Source organism: Hyaena hyaena, unplaced genomic scaffold, assembly GCF_003009895.1.
Source record: "Hyaena hyaena isolate Hyena2069 unplaced genomic scaffold, ASM300989v1 scaffold_28, whole genome shotgun sequence".
Classification (NCBI taxonomy): domain Eukaryota; kingdom Metazoa; phylum Chordata; class Mammalia; order Carnivora; family Hyaenidae; genus Hyaena; species Hyaena hyaena.
In genome coordinates this window covers 1605190-1626268 of record NW_024080660.1, presented here as the reverse complement: position 1 = coordinate 1626268, position 21079 = coordinate 1605190, and the positions used below count along the sequence as shown (strand labels likewise).

The window sequence follows — 21079 nt, the reverse complement described above, 5'->3', positions numbered from 1 at the left end:
CCCCCCCCCCCCCCCCCCCCGCTCACAAGCAAAGACCCTCTCAAGTAGGAACCGCTCCCCCGCCCCGGCACGGTCATCCCCTGTGTCGGAGGCCTGGGGAGTGTGGTTCCAAGAAGTAGCAGACGGCAGGCCACGAGGTTAGGGCTGTTGGGTAAGCAGCCCCCCTGTCGGTACCAGCCGTCCCCGCCCGGAGCCCAACGCGTGCAGTGAGTGCCCGAGCCCCCGCCGCGGCCCCGCCCCCCGAGCCCTGCCCCGCCGGGTGCGCGGCGCGGAGGGGAGGGCCCGCCGGGACAGGAATGCGCGGCGGGCGGCGCAGGAGGCGAGTGGAGGAACATGTAAGGGCACATCCCTCGAGCTGCCGCCCAGCGCGCAGGCAGAGCCCAGCGGAGCGAGCGGGCGAGCGTGGTGCCAGTGCGCGGCCGGGCTCTCGGACCGGGAAGCCACCGGGGCACCGGGCAGTGGCCGGGCGGGGCAGCTCGATCCGGGCGGCGGAGGGCCGGAGCGGAGCTGCGGGCGCCGAGCGGGCGGCGGTGGCCGTAGGACTACGCGGCGGGCGCAGGGGGCAGTAGGGTCGCAGGTGGCAGGGCGCGTGGCCAGACGGCCCCGGGCGCCAGAATCCGGCGCTGCCGAGCCGGGAAGGGCGCCGCGCCCACCGCAGCCTACAGCTTTCCCCGGACGTCTGGGCGCCCATGACGACGGCGGCGACAGTGCTCAAGGAGGGCGTGCTGGAGAAGCGCAGCGGCGGGCTGCTGCAGCTGTGGAAGCGGAAACGCTGTGTGCTCACCGAACGCGGGCTGCAGCTCTTCGAGGCCAAGGGCACGGGCGGCCGGCCCAAGGAGCTCAGCTTCGCCCGCATCAAGGCCGTGGAATGCGTGGAGAGCACCGGGCGCCACATCTATTTCACCCTGGTGACCGAGGGCGGCGGCGAGATCGACTTCCGCTGCCCCCTCGAGGATCCGGGCTGGAACGCCCAGATCACCCTGGGCCTGGTCAAGTTCAAGAACCAGCAGGCAATCCAGACAGTGCGGGCCAGGCAGAGCCTTGGGGCCGGGACCCTTGTGTCCTAAACCGCACAGTTTACCATCTTACCATCGTGCTCTGCATCCTCCCCACCACGTGGTGTGCAGAGGTCAAGTCAGGTAAGCCCCTGGAGAGTGAACCCTCCCTCTTTCTCTCCTGTTTCCCCTACGGAAAAAATGGGGGACTCCCACCAGCATTCCACTTCAAAGCTGAACCACCCAACAGGGAGTAGGGGCAGGAGTCTGAGCAAGGGAGGCCAAGAGCTGGACTTTCCCCTTGGGCCCCAGGCAGGAGGGTCCTATGTGCCCCAGGTGGCAGAGAGGAAGATGGTGGGACAGGCCTCCCTACAAGTTGATTCTGCCCTGGCTCCGGTGGAGGGAGGCTGGCCTGCACATTCCCTTGAGGCTTTCCAGCAGGACTCCAGGACCATGGCTTTCTGGGAGCTGAGGAGAGCCAGGGGGTGGGATGAACTGAAGTTTGACCCTTCTTTGTGCTTTGATAAGTAATTGTCACAGAAGAGGTGTGCATAGAATTGGGGGCAGAAAGACAATCTCCTTCAGTTAGCGGAGTCATTGGGAGCAGAAGCCAGCTCCCAAGGTGGGCTCTTACAGGGATAGTTTGACTAGGCTGGGCCAGGGCCCCACTACCCATTCTTGACAGTGGGTATTGGGTCTTAGAGCTGAGCTGCTGGCAGACCAGAGGTGTTGGAGAGTGGGCAGGCCAGGCCAGAGGCCAGGCCACTGATGCCAAGGGGGAGTGGACCTGTTGGCCTGCCCCTGAGTGCCAGCCAATGCCCAGCTAGGCTAGAAGAGAGCAGCTGGAAAAGGGGTTGGGGTATTGGGGCAGGGTGGGGGGATGGGTGCAGGATGGGGTCATGACTTATTATTTGTGATGTCTTAATCCTCCTTGAGCAGTAGGGCAGGGGGTGAGGGGCGGATTTGTGGTCAGGAAGGCCCAGGGGAGGGACCAGGAATAGAACCTAGAAGCCCTGGCTCCCAGCCCTGTGCCCTCTTCCCCAGATGCCACTCCCTCCCCGTGGGAACCAGGAGTAGGGCCGAGGGAGGATTTATACCACTCAGGTTTTCATTTCTCCGGTGGAAACCTATATCCCCTCCCATGCCATCTCACCCTCCAGAGCTGCAGTTCTCCACCTTACCAAGAAGAGTCCCGGTTTAGCCGAGAAGGAGGAAGGTGGGGGTGGGGTGGGAGGCAGACCTGCTGTACTTCAAACTGTTCCATATTGATCCCTCAGGCCTCAGCGGGGCTCGGAGGAAGCAGTTTCGTCCACTGATCACAGTGTGTTGTACAAACACGATTTTCTACCATTCTCCTGATGTGGAGAAGGTTGGAAAGCTTGAGTGTAGATCAGCTCATTGCAGATACTTAATCTCCATGTCTGCCCCCTGCTGTAACTGCTGCTCTTTCTTGCCAGCTTTCCTGCCCCTTTTGGCTCATGGGAGAGTGACTGTGCTCCATATGTTGAAGCTGAAGCCGTGGTCACGTGGAGGAGGCGTTGGAGCTGAAGGAATGGATAGGGCCCAGGGAGGAGGACAGAAGGCCACGTGGGGCTGAGGATGAAGATTCAGCCCCTGGACACTCTCAGAGTCTCAGGACATTCCCAGCTCAGGGCTTTGCCACCACAGCCTTGCATATAGATCACGATGGAGAGCTGGCATCCGAGCACCCTCCCCCAGCGGCCCTATCATCTGTCTGCAGACTGTTGTTAGTCCCCAGCTTGGTGCCATGCCTGGAGGAGGACATTTCCCCGTGGGGTGCCACGCCAGTGCCTCAGGACTCAAGAGGCCAGCCTGGTACCCAGGGGAGGAACCGGCCTGGCATCACTTCTGGACTCACCATGGTGGGGGGAGCTGATGGGCCCTGAGGCCCACACTTGGGGGTCTCCTGCTGCTTAGGTCCTTCTGGGACCCCCACCCATCCAGGCCTTCTCTTTGCACACTTCTTCCCCCACCTCCTGCCCATCTTCCCTCCCCCACACCTGTGGTGCTAGGCCTGGAGGTGGTGGGGGTGGGGTGGGGTGGGGGTTTGGCCATTACCATTTCATGCCTATCCCAAAATGAAGATGCCTGCAAAGGGCAATGACCACACTGTTTGCTGAGTGGAGTTCTTTTCCCACAAAGACCCAGTGCTTGGAGCATCCCTCTCCTACCCCCGCTTTTCCACCCTGTAATCCATTCTGAGATCTCCGGCCTGAGTAGGGAGAGACACTGCGGCCCTAGGAGGCGTGACCTCGGTGGTCCTGGGAAGGAGGGACCGTAAGGCCTGGACTGAGGGATGTTCTACTGGCCAACTCAGCCTGCGTAGCTGCTACTTCTCCAGAAGGCCACACTACTCCTGCCGTCCCAGGAGGTGGGTCAGCTTTCTGGACAGAGCTGGTCTCCCTGTCATTTATATACTCAGGCTTCATACATTTATGCAGGAAGTATTCCTTGCCGGATGGTTGGAGAGGAGTCATTGCAGCATGGGAAAAGCTTAAGTACAGAGAAATAGCTGCCTGAGTTATACAAAAACTTTATCGGGTAACCCTCGAGATCTTTCCATGCTGTGGTTTACTCTGCCCTCCTTTCCTCCATTGTCCACCATGTCTGGCCTTCCCTGTGGCAAAGCAGTGGCCTACTTCAGAGTTTCCAGCAGGAACAAGGAGGCTGTGTGGCCCCCTTCAACAACTTTAGTAACCGCTGTGTGCTTCCAACCTGTTTTGTTCCCCATCAGATTTCTCCTCCTGTTCAACCACAACCTCCCTGTCCCATGTCCCAGTACCTTAGAGTCCCCCGCAGTACCTTAGAGTCCTCTGGAGTACCTTGTTCATCTGCTATGTGCACCGCCTCTCACAGTTGACAAAGAACTTGCAAATTACAAGGGAATTTTGACAAGTATCTCATTTATACTCTCGTTAGGCTATATACCCGTTTCACAGATAGCTTAATCCCAGTGGGGCCAACAAGCATCATCTTCCACGCCAACCCTGATACGTGCTGAGCAAGACCTGGGCTCCCCTAGCATGCTGGGGTCCACTGGCAATGTCTGTCGTGGGCTTGGGGAGAAGGATGGGGAGGATGGCCACACTTCTATGGGGCAGGGGGGTGGGGAGAAGATGATGGGGTCTGCCACCCCTTCCTAGTTGGAGCCATGTGAACAGGAAAGGGTTAGCTTCTCCATCCTATAAGACGGCCTCTAAAATAGAATCCTTGCTCTTCCAATCAGACTGAAAGGTCACCGATGGTGGGGATTCAGACATAAAGAAAGAAAAGAGGTACCAGACCCTCAGAAGTGGGAGAGCGGGAGCAGGTGGGAATGGGATGCAGGCAACCCAAATATGTACTCCTAAATGCCTCTTATATGCCAGCACTGTGCTTGGCACTGGTGACGCAGAGATCTGGAACACAGTCTGACCCCTACCCCGAGAAGCCCCAAGTCTGGTAGAGAGAGAAAATGCCAACTGGTGCCAGTAGAGCTGGCCTGAGCATCCAGGGCAATGCCAGGCTCTGCCTCCTCTGCCCAGCACTGTGTTAGCCTCATTGGAATTTGCCAGATCACTCTGGGAGTCTGGCTGCAAAGGGCAGTGGGGACACAGCCCGCATGGGGTGTCAAAGGGTAGGGGGCACACGGAGCAGAGGAAGAGGCAGGCTCTGGTTTCCGATGCTCCCTGCTTTTCTGGAACACAGCCCTGTCGGTTCCAACTGTGTTCAGTTCCTGCCCAAACACAGCCTCAGTTGCTCTGCCTGCTAGGAGAGTCCCAGCTCCTCTGAAGAACGCCTAGCACAGACCCTAGAATGTAGTAGGGCCTCAATATACATTAATAGAGGTGGTGGTTATTGCCATGGAGAAGATCACTTCCTACTATTTGTAAGAAAGTCCCACGGCTTCCTGAAGCCTTCAAGAACTCACAGCACAGGGATTGGGGCTCCACACACTGAAATTAGTTGTTGTTGTGTTTTTTTTTAAGGTGTGTGACCTCTGAGGAATCTTTGTTTCCCTGCTGGGGAGGGAGACCCCCTGCTTCATGAATCCAGGGGTGTCTTCACTGCTCCAGCAACTCTAGATTCTAAAAATGGATCATAGGCCCTCACCCTTGGAATGCTTGGCTGGACCACAGAGTAGGGTCAAGGCCTCTTTGGGGGCACAAACAGGCCCCGACAGTGCCAGCAGACAGGCACGAGATGGGAAAACTTCTCAGTTGGGCCTGAGGATGCCGTGAGGCCAGGGAGGGGCTGCTGCCTTCTCTCCCCCTGCCCTGGCAGCCCTGGCCTCACCCCTGCCTGATGCGTGAGTCATCGATGGGAAAATGAGAAAGGGCAAGTCCCAGCCCAGCAACCGGGAGTCCTAGGAGGCTAGGGGCGGGGAGACCAAGGGGAGAAGGGATGGGCTTACCCAGGTCAGGGTGAGCTGAGGCTGGCGCTGAGGCTTTGTCAAGAGTGAGCCTGTTGCAAGGGTGAGAAGGAAGACAGTGCAAGGAACCAGAATTGGACCCCACGGCAGGCATTGCAGCAGGAGGGAATGAAGCTGGATCTAGAGGGCATTATGGTCACAACTCTGAAACCTGGCCTTTCCTGGAAGCTGGGGACGGATAGGTGCTGTGGGCAGATGTCCAACCAGGCCTCAGGGCCCAAGGACCCCGGTAAGACCTATGTCGCCCTGTGCGCCAAGCCGTTGTGAGGCCGCACAACAAGGCCCAGTCAGGGCTCCAGTCTCCATTCCAGTCCGCACGCCACGGTCCCCTTGTGTGTTCTGTTCAGAATGCAATTCATTGTCCTGCTTAAAACCTCCAGGGGCTTCCCCACCGCCACGGAGGAAGTCTAGGCTCCTTGGAGGGGCCCTCTCCACAATCGGGGCTCTTTCCAATGTGCCTGTCGGCACAGTCCCCCCCAGCCAGGGCCCCTGCACGCAGCCGTCCCCATTCTGGGCTGGTGAGGGCTGCCTCACACCCCCAGGCCTTTGCACCCACCACCTCCTGCACATTTTTGCACTGTTGGCTCACCACCTCAGAGGGGCCCCCTCTGCTCTGCCTACCATCCAGGCTGAGTAGCTGCTCTCTACTCTCTATGCTCATAGCTCTTCCATTAGTCACCCTGCATTGCAGTCTCTGGCTTCCTCATCTGCCTGCTGTACTAGGTGGTCAGGGCCTGTTGTTCGTATAATCCTGCTACCTCGAAGTAACTGGCACACAGCAGGCTCCTCATAATGACAATGGCAAATGGTATGAGTGCTTACTTCGTGCCAGACATTGATCCAAGAACCGTACAATTATTGAATTGTGTAATGCTCTGACAACTCCATGAGCTAGGCCTTTCTCTTCTAACTCCCATGTTTTACATTAGGAAACTGAGGCCCAGGGGCGCCTGGGTGGCTCAGTCGGTTAAGTGTCCACTCTTCGTTTTGGCTCAGGTCATGATCTCATAGTTGTGGGACTGAGCCCAGGGCTCAACACCCAACGTGGAGATTCTTGCTGCCTCTCCCTCTGCCCCTCCCCTGCTTGCCCCTTCCCACCCAGGTCCATGCTTGCTCTCTCTCAAAAAAAAAAGAAAGATAGAAAGAAAAGAAGGAAGAAAGAAAGAGAAAGAAAGAAAGAGAAATAAAGAAAAGAAAGAAACCGAGGCCCAGAGAGGTTAAGTGATTTGTTCAGAATCACACAGCAGCTATGAAGTCGTGGAGCCAGTACTCAACCAGGTTAGTAGGACTCTTGCATGTGCTTTTTTTTTTTTTTTTTTAATGTTTTATTTATTTCTAGGAGAGAGAGAGAGAGAGACAGCGTGAGCAGGGGAGGGTCAGAGAGAGAGGGAGTCACAGACTGAAACAGGCTCCAGGCTCTGAGCTGGCAGTCAGCACAGAGCCCGACGTGGGGCTCGAACCCATGAACCGTGAGTACATGACCTAAGCGAAAGTCGGATGCTTAACCGACTAAGCCACCCAGGCGCCCCGTCTTGCATATGCTCTTAACCCAACACCAGCTGATTAGTCCTCCCTGGGTGAGTGAATAAATGAATGAATGAATGAATGAATCATCCCACAGTGTCCCTGGGAGAAAGTTGCTCGGGAGCTGGGGGAAGGAGATGTAAGCTCCGGTGAGTGGGGAGCATGTCCCTGGGCCAGGACATGGAGTGGACTGTGTGGAGAAGCTGGCCGTAGCCAGTCCTCAAAACAGTGGTGGGTCCCCCTACAGGAAAGGACACGGGGAGGTGTCCTGTGGGTTGGGAGGGTGAGTCCCAGGGCAGAACAGGTCTGGAAGAATGGAGAGACCCAGAGTGGGAAAGTGCAGTGGGAACTCTAGGGGAACGAATCGTTTTCAGGCTGAGGGCCAGCCCCATATTGGCCCCAAATGCCATTTGTCTCATGACTTGGGCACAAGGCTGCTCCATCTGCAGGGACAAGGGCTGTGAGCTCAGTAGATGTGACCCCATGTGGCAGCAGGCCTGGTCCCAGAGGCCCCCAGGTAGGGTTCACATCCAGCCAGGGTGACCAACCATCCTGGTGTGCATGCACCTCTCCTAGTGTAAAAGCACTGAAAAGCCCTGTGTCACCAGGAACTCCTCAGTCCTGGACAATTTGGGACAGAAGGCATCCCTATGCTCTGCCCCAGGGATGGGAAGTACCGCCTCTCCGCCCTCTTATCTCACCAGTCAGCTCTGTCCACAGCTCCTGGCCCAACCCAAGGGTCCAAGGGTCCAAGCCCAGAGCAGCAGTGCTAAGGCCCCGAGGCATAACCTTCCCAGACTTAGGTAGCAGCGGAGATTTCTGCCATCTGTGGAGGGCACACCAGGGCCCCAGCTCCTAGGAGAAAGGAGAGCCAGGTGCCTTCAGGGGCTCTTTGGTCAGCTCTGCTTCTCCTGGTCCCCACTGCAATGCAGTTCTGTTCAACTCAACCTCAGGGCTTTGTGAAGCACCTAGTATAGAAGCCTGGTCCATCTCCCATGGTAACTGAGACACAGAGCATAGCAAGGGAACGGAGGGGACTGTCAGGTGGGGACAGCGCTGTGAGCGGTGGGCAGGGGATGTGGGTGGTCCATGGAATGGAGGATAGGATTCTGACTATCAGAGAGAGGAGGGTAGGCAAGGCCTTCCAGGTGTAGAAATTATCTGTGTACACGTGCCAGGCTGGAAAAGGCAAGGTGGTGCAGGAAACACAAGCAGGTTTGCACAGAACCTTGGGGTGCAAGAGCTGAGCGCAGAGGAGGTGGGCCATCTCGGAGTCCCCTGACTGGCCAGGGCTCCAGGCCTCTTTCACAGGCAGCAGGAGCCCATCGCAAGGCTTCTGTTCTTAACACACGCATGCACACATGCACACATGGTAATCTTCACTTTTATTACAAAAATAAATGAGCTCATTGAAGAAAAATGTGAAAGGGCAGTACATTATGAAGAAGAAAACAAATATCATCTTTCATGTTCCCATCTCTCAGGGATCGTCTTTGCTTACATTTTGGTGTATTTCTCTCTACATTTATTCTCTGCAAATAGATATGTGATGTAAAATTATTATCTATGATGTTACATACAATTATTTTTCACACATGGGGTCATACTATGTGTGCTCCATTATATCCTGACTTCTTATGTATAATATATTGTGTTATGAGGCCATGCCATTAAATAAGCATTTTAATGCCTGTAGGTTATTCTATTGTATTTAGTATTAGTTGACATCCCTTATTGTTGAGCACCCATGTTCTTTTCATTTTTTCTATCATATGCAAGGTGGTAGTAAACGTTTGTGTATCTAAACCTCTGTGTCTCTGGTTGTTTCTTTTCTTTTTCTTCCTTTTCTTCTCCTTTTTATTATTCTTCCTCCTCCTTTCCCTCCTCCTCCCCCTCTGTCTTTTTCTTATTATTATTTTGAAGTCTAATTAGCTTTCTTTTTAAAAAATTGTTTAATGTTTCTTTTTTTTGAGAGAGAGAGAGGGAGCGACAGAGGGAGAGAGAGAGGGAGAGAGAGAAGGAGAGAGAATATGCACAGCAGAAGGGCAGAGAGAGAAAGGGCGACAGAGGATCTGAAGTGGGCTCTGTGCTGTGAGCCCAGTGCTGGGTTCGAACTCACCAATTGCGAGATCATGACCTGAGCCAAAGTTGATGCTTAACCGCTTAAGTGACTGAGCCACGCAGGCGCCCCTGATTAGCTTTCTTAAAATGGAATGGCTGGGTCTGCACTGGAGGGCAGGGGTGCTGTGCTGAGCACTGGGGTTTAGAATGGGTGTTGTGGTGGTCCTGGGGGAAGGGAGGGCCTGGGAGCAGAGAAATCCAGAGGTAATATGGGGCCTGAAGAGCCATGGTGGGAATGGAAAGAAAAGGTGGAAGCCAATGAGGGGATAGTGACTAGTTAACGTATACCCACTGTGGGGCAGAGACCTACGTCCCTCGTGTCATCCACATGGAGGCCTGATTCAGGCAGCAGTGAAACACTTATGCTCTAATCACAGACCTGAGTATGATTCCTGCTGTGTCTCTCATTAGCCGTGTTATTTGGCACCCCAGTTTAATGATAATACCCTGCTTCCTAGGCTCATCATGAGAATTGAGGGAATGCCTGTAAAGTAGATAAGGCACATAGATAATGCACAGTAAACTTTGTTACTGCAGTAGTGTGATTATAGTAGTGTGATGATCCTCCCAGCAACCTTGCTTGGCCTAATCCCCATTTAAGAAAACTGCCTGTTGGGGCACCTGGGTGGCTTAGTCGGTTAAGCGTCCGACTTTCGCTTAGGTCATGATCTCACGGTTCGTGGGTTTGAGCCCCGCATCGGGCTCTCTGCTGACTGCCAGCTCAGAGCCTGGAGCCTGTTTCAGTCTGTGACTCCCTCTCTCTCTGACCCTCCCCTGCTCACGCTGTCTCTCTCACTCTCTCCTAGAAATAAATAAAAAATATTAAGAAAGAAANCTAGAAATAAATAAAAAATATTAAGAAAGAAAGAAAGAAAGAAAGAAAGAAAGAAAGAAAGAAAGAAAGAAAGAAAGAAAGAAAGAAAGAAAGAAAGAAAGAAAACTGCCTGCAATTAACAACTTAAACTGGCAACACTTGCCGGTGCTGTTACCTGATACCAGTACCTAACCTCCGTGGAGTGCAGCCGGAATTGGGCTAGACTTAACATCGCTTCAGGCTAAGCGTCCATCTTACAGATGATGAAATTGACGCTCAGAGAAGTGAAGATAGTGGCACAGTGTAAACTCAGGCCTCCAAACTCTGGGTCCCGCGAAGTTCTCGCGACATCCTGGTCCATCCCAGTGTTGGAACTTCCGGTTAGAAGTGAGGATGGAGAGGGGCGCCTGCGTGGCTCAGTCGGTTAAGCATCTGACTCTTGATTTCAGTTCAGGTCATGATCTCCCGGTTTGTGACTCTGAGCCCCGCATCAGGCTCTGTACCGATGGTGCTTGGGATTCTCTCTCCCCACTTCTCTGCTCCCACCCAGCTCATGCGTGCTCTCTCTCTCTCTCAAAATAAAGAAATTAAAAAAAAACAAACAAAACCACCTTAAAACAAAAAGAAGTGAGGATGGAGAGAGCAGACAATGCTCCATCAAGACTCCTTTGTCATCGGATAGTGCCGCGCTTTCTTCGTTAACCTCACCACCACCACTAACCGGGCTCCACTCCAGTGGGTCAGAGCCCTTCACACACATAAATGCCCCTTCCCCTGCCAGGAAAGAGTGGGCAAGTTGCACAACTTGTCTGAGTTAACAGAGCATGTTGCTGACCAAGCCAGATGGAGAATACCGGAGTCGGGCCCAGGCTTCTCCGGAGAGCCCTTGGCTGACTCCCCGTTGCGAGGGAGTTGAGACTCCATGCTTACCAAGACAGCAGAGATAAACAAACCTCGCTCAGAAAGCAACTCTAAAGAGCCGAAAGCATCTATTAATTATACTTGACTGGGGTGGTCAGGGCTGCAGTTCCGAGTGTTTGGCTATTTATGCAAAAGGAGGCGTTAGACTCTGTGCTTGCCCCGCTTCCCAAACACATACACCCAATGGCCGTTTCTCACAGTCTGGGTGGTCCACCCCACGGATCTGGCCCAGAACAGTCTATTTCTCTAGCAGGACAAAACAGAGCCCTCTCTTGGCAAGGTCTCTGGCAGCACCCCTCCCCCCGCCCCCATCTTCACCTTTCAATCCTGGAATGTTCACCGCCTCCTCTGTGTTTCTTTCCAGGGCTCTGGCTCTCAAGGAACCTTCAGGTGTGATCTTGTATTATCACAACAGGAAGAGCTTGGAATATTTCCTGATAGATAAGATGGTAAATGTAAGGCCCAGGGAAGTAAAGCTCCCTTTGCATGGTTAAGCCGTGGGTCCCGAGCAAACACCCAGTCTGGAATTAGACTGATGTTCCTACCCAGTTCTGCTGCAGCCTGTGGTATGCATGCGTCTGGGCCATTTATGAGTTTAGGGACGGGACAGTCTCTCAGCTCTTTCTCCTTGGCCTCTACTGGGTACCCGGGAGTGGCGGGGGCGGGGTGGGGGGCTCCTCTCAGCTCGCCTATACGTCCTTTTTGCTGTCAGTGCCCACACTGCCAGCACCCACTGCTGGGCTGGGATACCTTCAATGTAAAAGGCAGAGGTAAGACCAGGGACACCTGGGGAGATCCAGGGGGACCTGAGTCTACCTTGCTTTGCCCAGTGCCTCCTGAGTTCTCAGATCCACAGCCGAGAGGTGCACCTGCACCGTCTGGTGAAAGGTATGCCCCACCTCAGGAGCCCGCCACTTATTCCTTTGCTCTGTCACTTTCGAGGCTGGGCACAGCCTAGCTGCTAGAACTGACTTGCAGCCCTCTGATTCACTGTCCTGGGCTGGAAGGCACAGGACAGCAAGTCCCTGCATTTCCTCATGGTGCTTCCTGCTGGATCCTCAGGCCATAGAGTAGGTGCTCAGTAAAGGCTATGGAAAGGGCAAATGTGAAGTCGTGCGGGAGTGGTTGTGCATGTGTGCGGGCGTGTGTGTCTGTGTGTACTGAGTTGGAGGCTTACTGGCTCTCAGGGCAAGCTCCCGGAACACTTCAAATAAACAGAGCCTGGAAGACATTAGGCAGAATCCACTAAGGGTCCCCTAAGGGGCTCTCAGTAAGAATGCTGGCCGTCTAGGCGTAGAAGACAGCACTTCTGGATCCTTGTTCATTCAGACTGGGCCATTATTCAGCACTGTGATCTTGGGCAAGCCTTGTTTTCCTCACTTGTAAAACAAAGGAGTAGAAGTAAATCAGTAGGCTCTAACTCCAGCAGGTGGTCAGAACCCTGGCCTTACCTGCATCCCATTGAATCTGAACCTCTAGAGCTGGAGCCCAGGAGCCAGTATTTTTACTAAGCTCCCTGATCCTGCTAGTGCCTCTGAAGCTGCCAGGCCAAGGGAGTGATGCTCAATGACCTCTGACAGTTATCAAGAACTCAGGGTGCAGAAAACTCGGAGCTCTGTCCCGGCCCCTGGTGTTTGGGGCCAGGGAGCCTGGGAGTTTTATTGAGCAGAACCTGCTAAATGGTGTCTCTCTCTCTCTCTCTCACACACACACACACACCCTGCAAGCTCATATATATCCATCCAGCCTCAGATGCCACAGTCCTAGGGAGTGCCACGTGGCAACAAGGATAATCTCATTTCTCCATTTCCTGTGTCTTCCTCAGACTCTAGCTAGTCTTGCAAGTTTACTTTTCCCGATCCCAGATCAGAAGAGTCCCTGGAAAACAGAGCCCACAGGAAGAGTTGGCTTCTGGCCACACTCTTACTGTCTGGGTCTCGGTGTTCATAAACGTAGAGAGGAAACAAGAATCCTCCCTCTGCCAAGAATAATCTGCAAACAAATAAGACCAAGAAGACAACGTAGGTGACCATGTAGTGAGATGCAAGCACTTGGACTATTCGTGGGGAGTGGATTGCGGATTCCCTCAGGTCTGCTCTTCACGCCGCAGCTGTGCTCCCGTGTCCCCAAGAGAGCTCCATGTTCTTCTCGAGCCTTCGTTTCTGCCTTGACCGAGCTGGTCCCTGATGTACCTTTGAGACCCAGTTTGGGAGTCCTGGTGGCAGGCAGACCCTGAAAAGGCCCCCAGTGGTCTCTGCCTCCGGATGCACTTCTATGAGTCCCTCCCCTTGAGAGCAGACTGGCCTAGTGACTTGCTCCTAATGAACAGAATAAGATAGCGTGTCCCTTCTGTGATTGTGCTTTCCATCTTGTTGGTTCTGACCTTCTCCCTTGCTCATTTGCTGGAGCAAACTGCCATGCTGGGAAGTCCCGCGTGCTCGGGACTGCGGGTGGTCTCTGGCCAGCTGCTCAAAAGAAACTGGGTCCCACCAACACCCACTGAGATCGGAAGCAGGTCCCTCTCCAGCCAAGCCTTCCAACGGGACCCTGCTCCTGGTCGCCATCCTGCTTCCTGCCTTGTGAGAGGCAATGAAGCAGGGGGCCCCAGCCAGGCACTTCCGGATTCCTGAGTTCTAGAAACGATGTGTTTTTGTATGCCACTTGGTGCTGATCTGTTGTGTAGCAATAGATAAATAATACAGATGTCTTCTTTGGGAAGATTTCCTGCGATTCTCTTCATGCCCCCATCAGGGCCGGGCGCCCCTCCCCTGCTCACATTCATAAGACCCTGCATACACTTTTGCTGGCATAACATTGGTTTATTGGTCTCCCTCTCTAGGTAGGGACCACATTCTCTTTACTTTTATCTCTGGGGCCTGGCCCTGTGCTGGCACATAGTAAGAGTTTAGTAAACGTTGGCTGAGTGATTGAGAGTCTAGAATCTCCATCCCTCCTTAGCTCCCCATGCCTCCCCAGATTTGAGTTTGCTTTTTCAGAAAGGGGGGTCAGGTTACCCCAAGATTCCTGACCAGTAGAAAACACCAGAGTGCTGTGGGCTGTAGGAGGGAGCCGGGTGAGCACAGAGAAGGTGCTCAGGGTTCAGTCCAGTGGTTTGGAGGCCCACATGAGTCACCAGAAAGCTGAGAACTGGGAGTAAGAGTGTCTTTTGCACAGGTAGGTCCTGCCTACCTTCCTGCTTCAGAGCATTCTGGGATATTTCCAGGCTGGAATGATATCCTTGGTCAATTAAAAGTGCTACCTTTGAGAGCCAGTTTGGGAACCCTGGTGGCAGGCAGACCCTGCAAAGGCCCCCGTGGTCTCTGTCTCTGGATACACTTCTATAAATCCCAACGACAGGCAAAATGTCAACACTTTGCTGCTATCATCATTTACCACAAACTTGGTGGCTTAAAACCACAGAAATGTATTCTTCCATCATCCTGGAGGCAAAAAGTCCAAAGTCAGTATCGGGCCCACACCAGGCTGAAACCGGGGTGCCAGCAGGGGCGCACTCCCTCTGGAGGCTCTGGGTAAGAACTGCTTCCTGGTCCCTTCTGGTTTCTGGTGGCTCCCCGTGTTCCTTGGCTTGTGGTAACATCCCTCCAGTCCCTGCTTCTGGGGTCCCACTGCCTCCTCCTCTTCTGTCTGTTATCTCTATGTGCCCCCCTCTTACAAAGACACGTGTGACAACATTTACAGCCTGCGGCACGGTCCTGAATAATTTCTCCATATTAAGATCCTCCCCATATCCACATTTACAATATCTTTGGCACATAGGACAGCATTCACAGGTTCCGGGGATTATAATGTGCACATTTGGGGGTGGGGGAGGCAATATTGAGCCTACCCTGGAGGGTGCACCCAGGAGAGAAACTGAGGCACAGAGCAGCACAGCGTCATATTCTTGTCTGGCAATTGAAGGCTGGAGCCTGAACCTCCAGATGAACTTCTCTGTCACTAGGTCCTGTCCGCAGATGAGGGGAGGCCCAGGACAGACAGGGCCAGCTCTCTGTTTGCCCGCCCTGGTATCTAGAGTCCAGCCCTGTCTTTTCCTGGATCTCCCGGCTCCTCCTTCCTGGCCCTCCCCTCCTGCCGGCGCCTGCGTGGGAGGTCCTGGCTGCATGACAGGAGAGTGTGGCTGCAAAGTGGGGGGACTCTTCCTTTTCTCTCCCGAGAGCAGCATCTTTCCCTCTTTCCTGGGCAGGGGCTTGGTAGCCCCAGAGCGGGGGAGGCTGTAAATCCCCTGCCCACCCACGGGAAACAGCTGGGTCCCAGGCACATCCTGTGGACTTAACCCTTTCCAGGCCCGCTGACCACTCCCTGAGCCTGAGCTGCTCATGTGTGTAATGCTGGCAAATGGCCCCAGTACTGTTTATTGCGGGACTTGAAACTTTCCACCCTGTCAGAAGCCAGGAAGGGGCAGGGTCTGGTTACCCCCTGGGGTGGGGGGGGGATGCTGGTGCTGACCACAGCAGGAGACAGGTTGCCTGGGGCACAGGCACAGGAGCCTCCTCTTTGGTCCTCACTAGCCTCCAAAAGGCCTTTGTTCAGAACCAAACTATACGGGGCTCTGGGATGAACCCCGGACCAGCTGCAAATACCCGTACTGGCCCCAGGGTGAGGCTCTTGGAATCTGTTTACTTAGCTCTCTCCTCAGCAGACTGTATGTGTCTAGGGAGTAGGGACTTTGTTTATCTTTGGCTGATAATAAATTCTTACAAATGGCCCGAATAACGCTGTAAGTTTCCAGCTGTCCAAAATTATTCTCCTTCCCTCCCTCTTCTGACATGGGATTCATTTGGGAAAGTTATAGTGGTACAAAGGGTGTGAAAATGCTTCATAAAGTTAGGAAATTACACACCTCAGGGATTATTATTATTAGAGTCTCTGAGAAGTTGGAAGCAGACACACTTATCTGCAGGAGGGAGGGGAGGCCGTCCATTAGCAAGTTGATGACGGTAATAATCTCTCTGCTGTGTGTCCTGGTAATAAAGTTTCATGGGGCTTTCATAACTACTATCTTATTTGATCTTTCCCACTTCCCAGAGCAGAGATGATCCCTCTCACTTGTGGGTAAAGAAACTGAGAATTCGGAGACAAATTTAGTAATTTGTTCCAAATGGCACAGTGGCTGGCGGAGCCAGGATCAGCACCCAGGTCTGCGGGTCCCGAAACTGGCCAGGGCAAAGTGAGGAGATGCTGGAAGCTCCAGGGGAAAAGCAGGGCCAGCAGGAGGGACAGTAAACAAAAATTGGAATCTAAGGCCCAGGATAAATGTTTGGTGGTTTTAAATCCCTTCCTTGGGTGACCGAGGGTAGTGGCTGGGCACGTAGTAGCGTTTTATTGAACGTTAAATGTGGGCACTCTGCTGGGTGCCTTGTATGAATTATGAATAATGCATCTAATAACAATAGCAAAGGAACAGGGATGGGATGGAGGCGGTGAAGATAGAGGGTGGGAATTAAGGTTTTTCAGGAGGAGAAATTGTCCTGAGGCAGAGGCATCATGATTAACAATATGCCTGCCCACCCAGAAGGATTTGCATAACAAATCCTGGCAGAAGCGTAGGCCACTGTGGGCTGGGGGGCGGGGATGAGGGTAGCGGGGGTGCGGTGGGTATTAAAACCTAGAGTTCCAGAGCACCTGGATGGTTCAATTGGTTGAGCATCCGACTCTTGATCAGGTCATGATCCTAGGGTTGTGAGATCGAGTCCTGCATAGGGCTCTGAGCTGAGCATAGAGTTTGCTTAAGGTTCTAATCTCTCCCTCTTCGCCTCTCCTCGACTCACACACGCGTGCGCACCCTCTCTCTAAACTAAAAAAAATAAAATAAAATAAAACCTAGAGTCCTAGCAGTCCAGAAGTGGGCTGGGGTGTGAGCCTGGACACCCTGGCCTGGCCCTGATGGGCTCTATCGGCCCCTCCCCCAAGTCTCAACAGAAAGACAATGGTCCCAGAGAGCCACCTCCTCGGGACAGGACAGGCGGGTGCCAGCCTGCCCAGCCGGACAAGGAGCCCTTGTGCAGGCCTCGGTTCCAGATGCTGCTCCACCCTCCTTGGCCCTGGGCGGTGGTCGGAAGTTTAGATCCTGGGGTAGGAGGAGGCTGGGAGCTCACAGTAAGGGCGCCCGCTGGGGCTGGGGTCACCTGGAGGTCTCTAGGGAGCCACGGTAGGGTAGCAAGTTCCGGGTTTCCTTATTGGGAGCCCAGGGCAGCTTCCGGTGGAGCTCAAGGGGTGGAACAGAGATGCCAGGTTTCCAGACCTTTCTCCTTTGATCCACACAACAGTCCTTTGGTGTGTAAATGGAAGGGATGATTTCTCCCATTTTACAGATGAGAAAACAGAAGTTCAAAGAGGTGGAAGCTTTATCTGAGGCCACCCAGGGAGTCAGAGGAAGCTTCTGGATTCCTGCCAGCACAGGGGAGTGGGGCTAGGAAGTGAGGTTTGAAGCCTTTGTTCAAGGCTAAATGGATCCTGGGAAGAGGGATTCAGGCTCCTGTTAGCCAGTTCTCCACCAGTCCACCTTTTCCGTCCATTTCCATTGCACCCCCCAACCTCCACCCTCCCCGCCCTCAAACCCCCCCTCCCCCCCATCTCCCCCGCGCCGGCCCCGGGGGAGCCTGGGCCAAGCCTGCAGCATTCCAGGAAGGGAGGCACAGGGTCCCCGCCGCACAGCCCAAATCTACTCAGCTTCGCCTTGAAATTCCACGCACCCTGGGCATTTGGCAGGAGCCCGGAATGCGCTTCATCTGAACAATTTGTCTTTCATGGTGCATTTGCATCAATCAGCCCATTGTTCCTTTCCCTTTTCCCCGGACCTTTCGCGCTGCAGAGGCGCTCCCCCAGCACTTCGCGGGCGAGGAAAGGCGCGGTGCGGGGACGGGCGCCCCCTGGTGGTCCAAACTGCACGCACCCATCCTGGTGCTTCCGCTCTGCTCGGAACTCGGCAGCCTCGTCAAACCTTCTAGGTAGCCGCCCCAGCTCACCACTCCCCACCCGGTTCCCAGGGCCCCTTGGTGGAGTAAGAGAGACAGGGTTTATGGGAGGTGAGAAGGCACAACTCAGATGGGTCAGGCACTTGGTACAAGGAGGGGTGCTGTTGTGAGAAAAAGGGATAGTCTGAGAGTCCAGGGCCAGGCTTCAGCCCCCAAGCTTCCCTGACACCTGTGTGGTCATAGGTAATTCAGCTTTGGGCCTCAGGGCTCATCTATAAAATGAGAAGCCTGGCCTGGAGAACAGTGTGCAATGATGCTAAAATCCTGGGTGTGGAAGCCTGACATATGGGGTTTGAATCCTGGCTCTGCCACTTGCTGGCTCGGTGCCAGGTGTTTACTCCGATGAGCATCAGTTTCTTGCTTTGTAAAACGATGATAATGATAGAGTCAATCCTCATTAGCGGTGGATTCTGTATTTGCAAATCAGCCTGCTTGCCAACATTTATTTGTCAGCCCCAAATCAATACTTGTGGTGCTTCAGTGGTCATTTGCAGACATGGGCAAGGTGGTAACAAACGTGAATTCTCCAAAGCGCATGTTCCCAGCTGGGGCTGAGCAAGATGACACTCTGACTTCTCCTCTTGGCTCTCATGCTGCAGACACGCGCTCTTCTTAAAGTCTATTTAGTGCCATGATTTTTGCATTTTTTTGCTTTTTGTTGGTGATTTCACTGTTTTTTTTTTAAATGTTTATTTATTTTTGAGAGATAGAGAGACAGAGAGCAAGCAGGGGAGGGGCAGAGAGAGAGGGAGACATAGAATCTGAAGCAGGCTCCAGGCTCCGAGGTGTCAGCACAGAGTGTGATGCAGGGCTTGAACTCATGAACCGCAAGATCACGCCAGAGCTGAAGTCAGATGCTTAACAGACTGAGCCTCCCTGGAACCTCTGATTTCACTGTTTAAATGGGCCCCTAAGCATAGTGCTAAAGTGCTTCCTTGTGTAAGCACAAGGAGGCTGTGATGTTACATACATATACATATATATTAATAAGATATCTTTAAACAGAAATACATATAAAACAAGGTTCTGTATCGATTGGTTGATGAATATGCTGTGACCAGAGGCTCACAGGCACCTGACCCTGTATTTCCCTGGGAGCAGTGGCTCAGTATTTGCTAATTCAGTGTTTGGGTGACTTTGCAGAACATAACAGCCCTGAGTAACAAGAATCCACTGTTCTTACCTCATGGTATTGCCCTGAGGTTTGACTATGTCAAGTGTGGTCCTTCCGGCTCCGGTCCATGTGTCGGTCTCCCAAAGCCCCTGACCCTAGTGGGGCCAGCCAGCCAGAGGTGGGATCCCTCAGTGTGCACACGTAGAAATGTGGCAGGCTAGGCTGTGCTGCTCAGGCTTGAACGTCCAGTTAGGGACACCTAATCCATTTGGTTTCACTGAAAGGTCCACGTAGCTCCAGAAAACTGTCTCCAGACATTACCTCATTCGAATCTCATGACAGTACTGTGATGGCAATGTCATCTCATTTTGCAGGTGAGTCCGAAGCTCAGAGGCTAAGTACCTGGCCCAAGGTCACTGGGGTTATATAGCTATAGAGTCAGAAAGTTTCCCATTCCATGGACATTACACCTCCAGGCTCTTTCCTATTAATTTTTAAAAATATTTTATTTATTTCTGAGAGAGAGAGAGAGAGAGAGAGATAGTGTGAGCAGGAGAGGGTCAGAGAGAGAGGGAGACACAGAATCTGAAACAGGGTCCAGGCTCTGAGCTCGCTGTTAGCACAGAGCCCGACGCAGGGCTCGAACCCACAGACCATGAGATCATGACCTGAGCTGAAGTCGGACGCTTAACCAATTGAGCCCCCCCAGGCACCTCAGGCTCTTTCCTATTAAATCATGATGCTCTGGAGGAGTAAGAGCCAAACCTTGTTACTGATATTTTAGTGTAAATGAGTACACTGAGGTCCCCAAAGAAATTGGCTGAGAGCAAGTAGGAGATAAATATCTGAGCAACGCCTCTGCCTCTGCAGCTAACCCAAATCATCCTGTGGGCACTGAGTCACCTGCCCCATTGTCACCGTGGTTACCTTCCTACACATTATGTACAACACTGTTACACATAAGCGTCCCTCGCCTATCCCCCCAACCCATCCCTCCCACATCCTCTCAATAAATTCAGTTTTATTTCAAGTTTCAGTTATTATGATTTTTTTTTATTGAGAGAGACAGCGTGAGCGAGCGAGAGGCAGAGGGAGATAGAGAATACCAAGAAAGCTCCATGCCCAGCGAGGAGCCCAACGAGGGGCTTGATCTCATGACCATGAGAGCATGACCTGAGCCAAAATCAAGAATCAGTTGCTTAAGCAACTGAGCCACCCAGGAGGCTGTGAAGTTTCAATTAAATTAAAAGTATCTACAATTTTTTGACCATGTGAATATTTTGCACATCCAAGCCATGTCGTATATTATGATTAATATTTTCTTTTTATACAACTTTGTTCTCTGAAGTTTTGCTCTGTTTTAATTGCTTAGTGGCATGTGTATGTCTGTGACTGTATCAGCCTCTAATTTTCTGATGGCAGAGTAAAGCTCAGTACATCCAGATCCACAAGGGAATCTAGGAATGTGCTTTTCCCTCCCCGACCCTCTCTTTCTTTTTCCTTTTATAGCCTCTGAGTCTCCCCCTCCCCAACCTCCGGCTCTCATCTGTGGTGGTTACTAACTGGGTCTCATCCACAGCTGACAGTGATCTTGATGCTTTCCTCCCCATGACCCTGGGAATTCCCTTTGCTCCTTACATATCCATTCTCAATTTCCTGCTCCCCATGCCTTCCTCTTTTGTGGTTTGTTCCTTCATTTTGGTGAAATGAACCATCTCCAGCAGCTTCCTGGGAAAAGAGACAAGAGACTTTTGAGGCTTTGCGTATTTGAAAAGATCTTTCCTCTACCTTCACAGTTAAGTGATAGTTTGACTGGGTATCCACAATATTCTAGTTAGAAATTGTTTTCCCACAGAATGTTGAAGGCATTTCTTTTTCTATTGGATTCTAGTTTCCAGTATTTCCACTGAGAGACCCACATCATTCAACTTTTCAGTCTTTGGTATGTGACCCACTTTTTGTCTCTGTTAGCTTGAAATATCTTTTGTCTCCTCCGCCTTAGGTCTCTGTTACAACAGAGGTGGGTGCTTGGCAAGGTTTATCCCTTCTGTTCTGGGAGGTGTATGTAGGTGTGATTTCTTTGATAATCATCTCCTTTTAAATTCTCTCATTTCTCTTTATGGAACTTCAAATAGTAAAATATTTGACCTCCTGGATGATCCT

At 52.8% G+C, this 21079-nt stretch overlaps 1 protein-coding gene across 1 annotated transcript; it reads left to right on the top strand.

Moving 5' to 3' along the window:
• The first annotated feature begins 286 nt into the window (after positions 1 to 286).
• PHLDA3 (pleckstrin homology like domain family A member 3) lies at positions 287 to 3123 on the top strand. The gene is made up of 2 exons (XM_039227461.1): positions 287 to 1139; positions 2453 to 3123. The coding sequence occupies exon 1, from the start codon at positions 690 to 692 to the stop codon at positions 1065 to 1067; it is 378 nt and encodes a 125-aa protein (XP_039083392.1). The 5' UTR covers positions 287 to 689; the 3' UTR covers positions 1068 to 1139; positions 2453 to 3123.
• The last annotated feature ends 17956 nt before the right edge of the window (positions 3124 to 21079 follow it).

Bases quoted from the DNA above. Each gene is read 5' to 3' on its own strand.
- PHLDA3 (XM_039227461.1), top strand. From the start codon at position 690: ATGACGACGGCGGCGACAGTGCTCAAGGAGGGCGTGCTGGAGAAGCGC.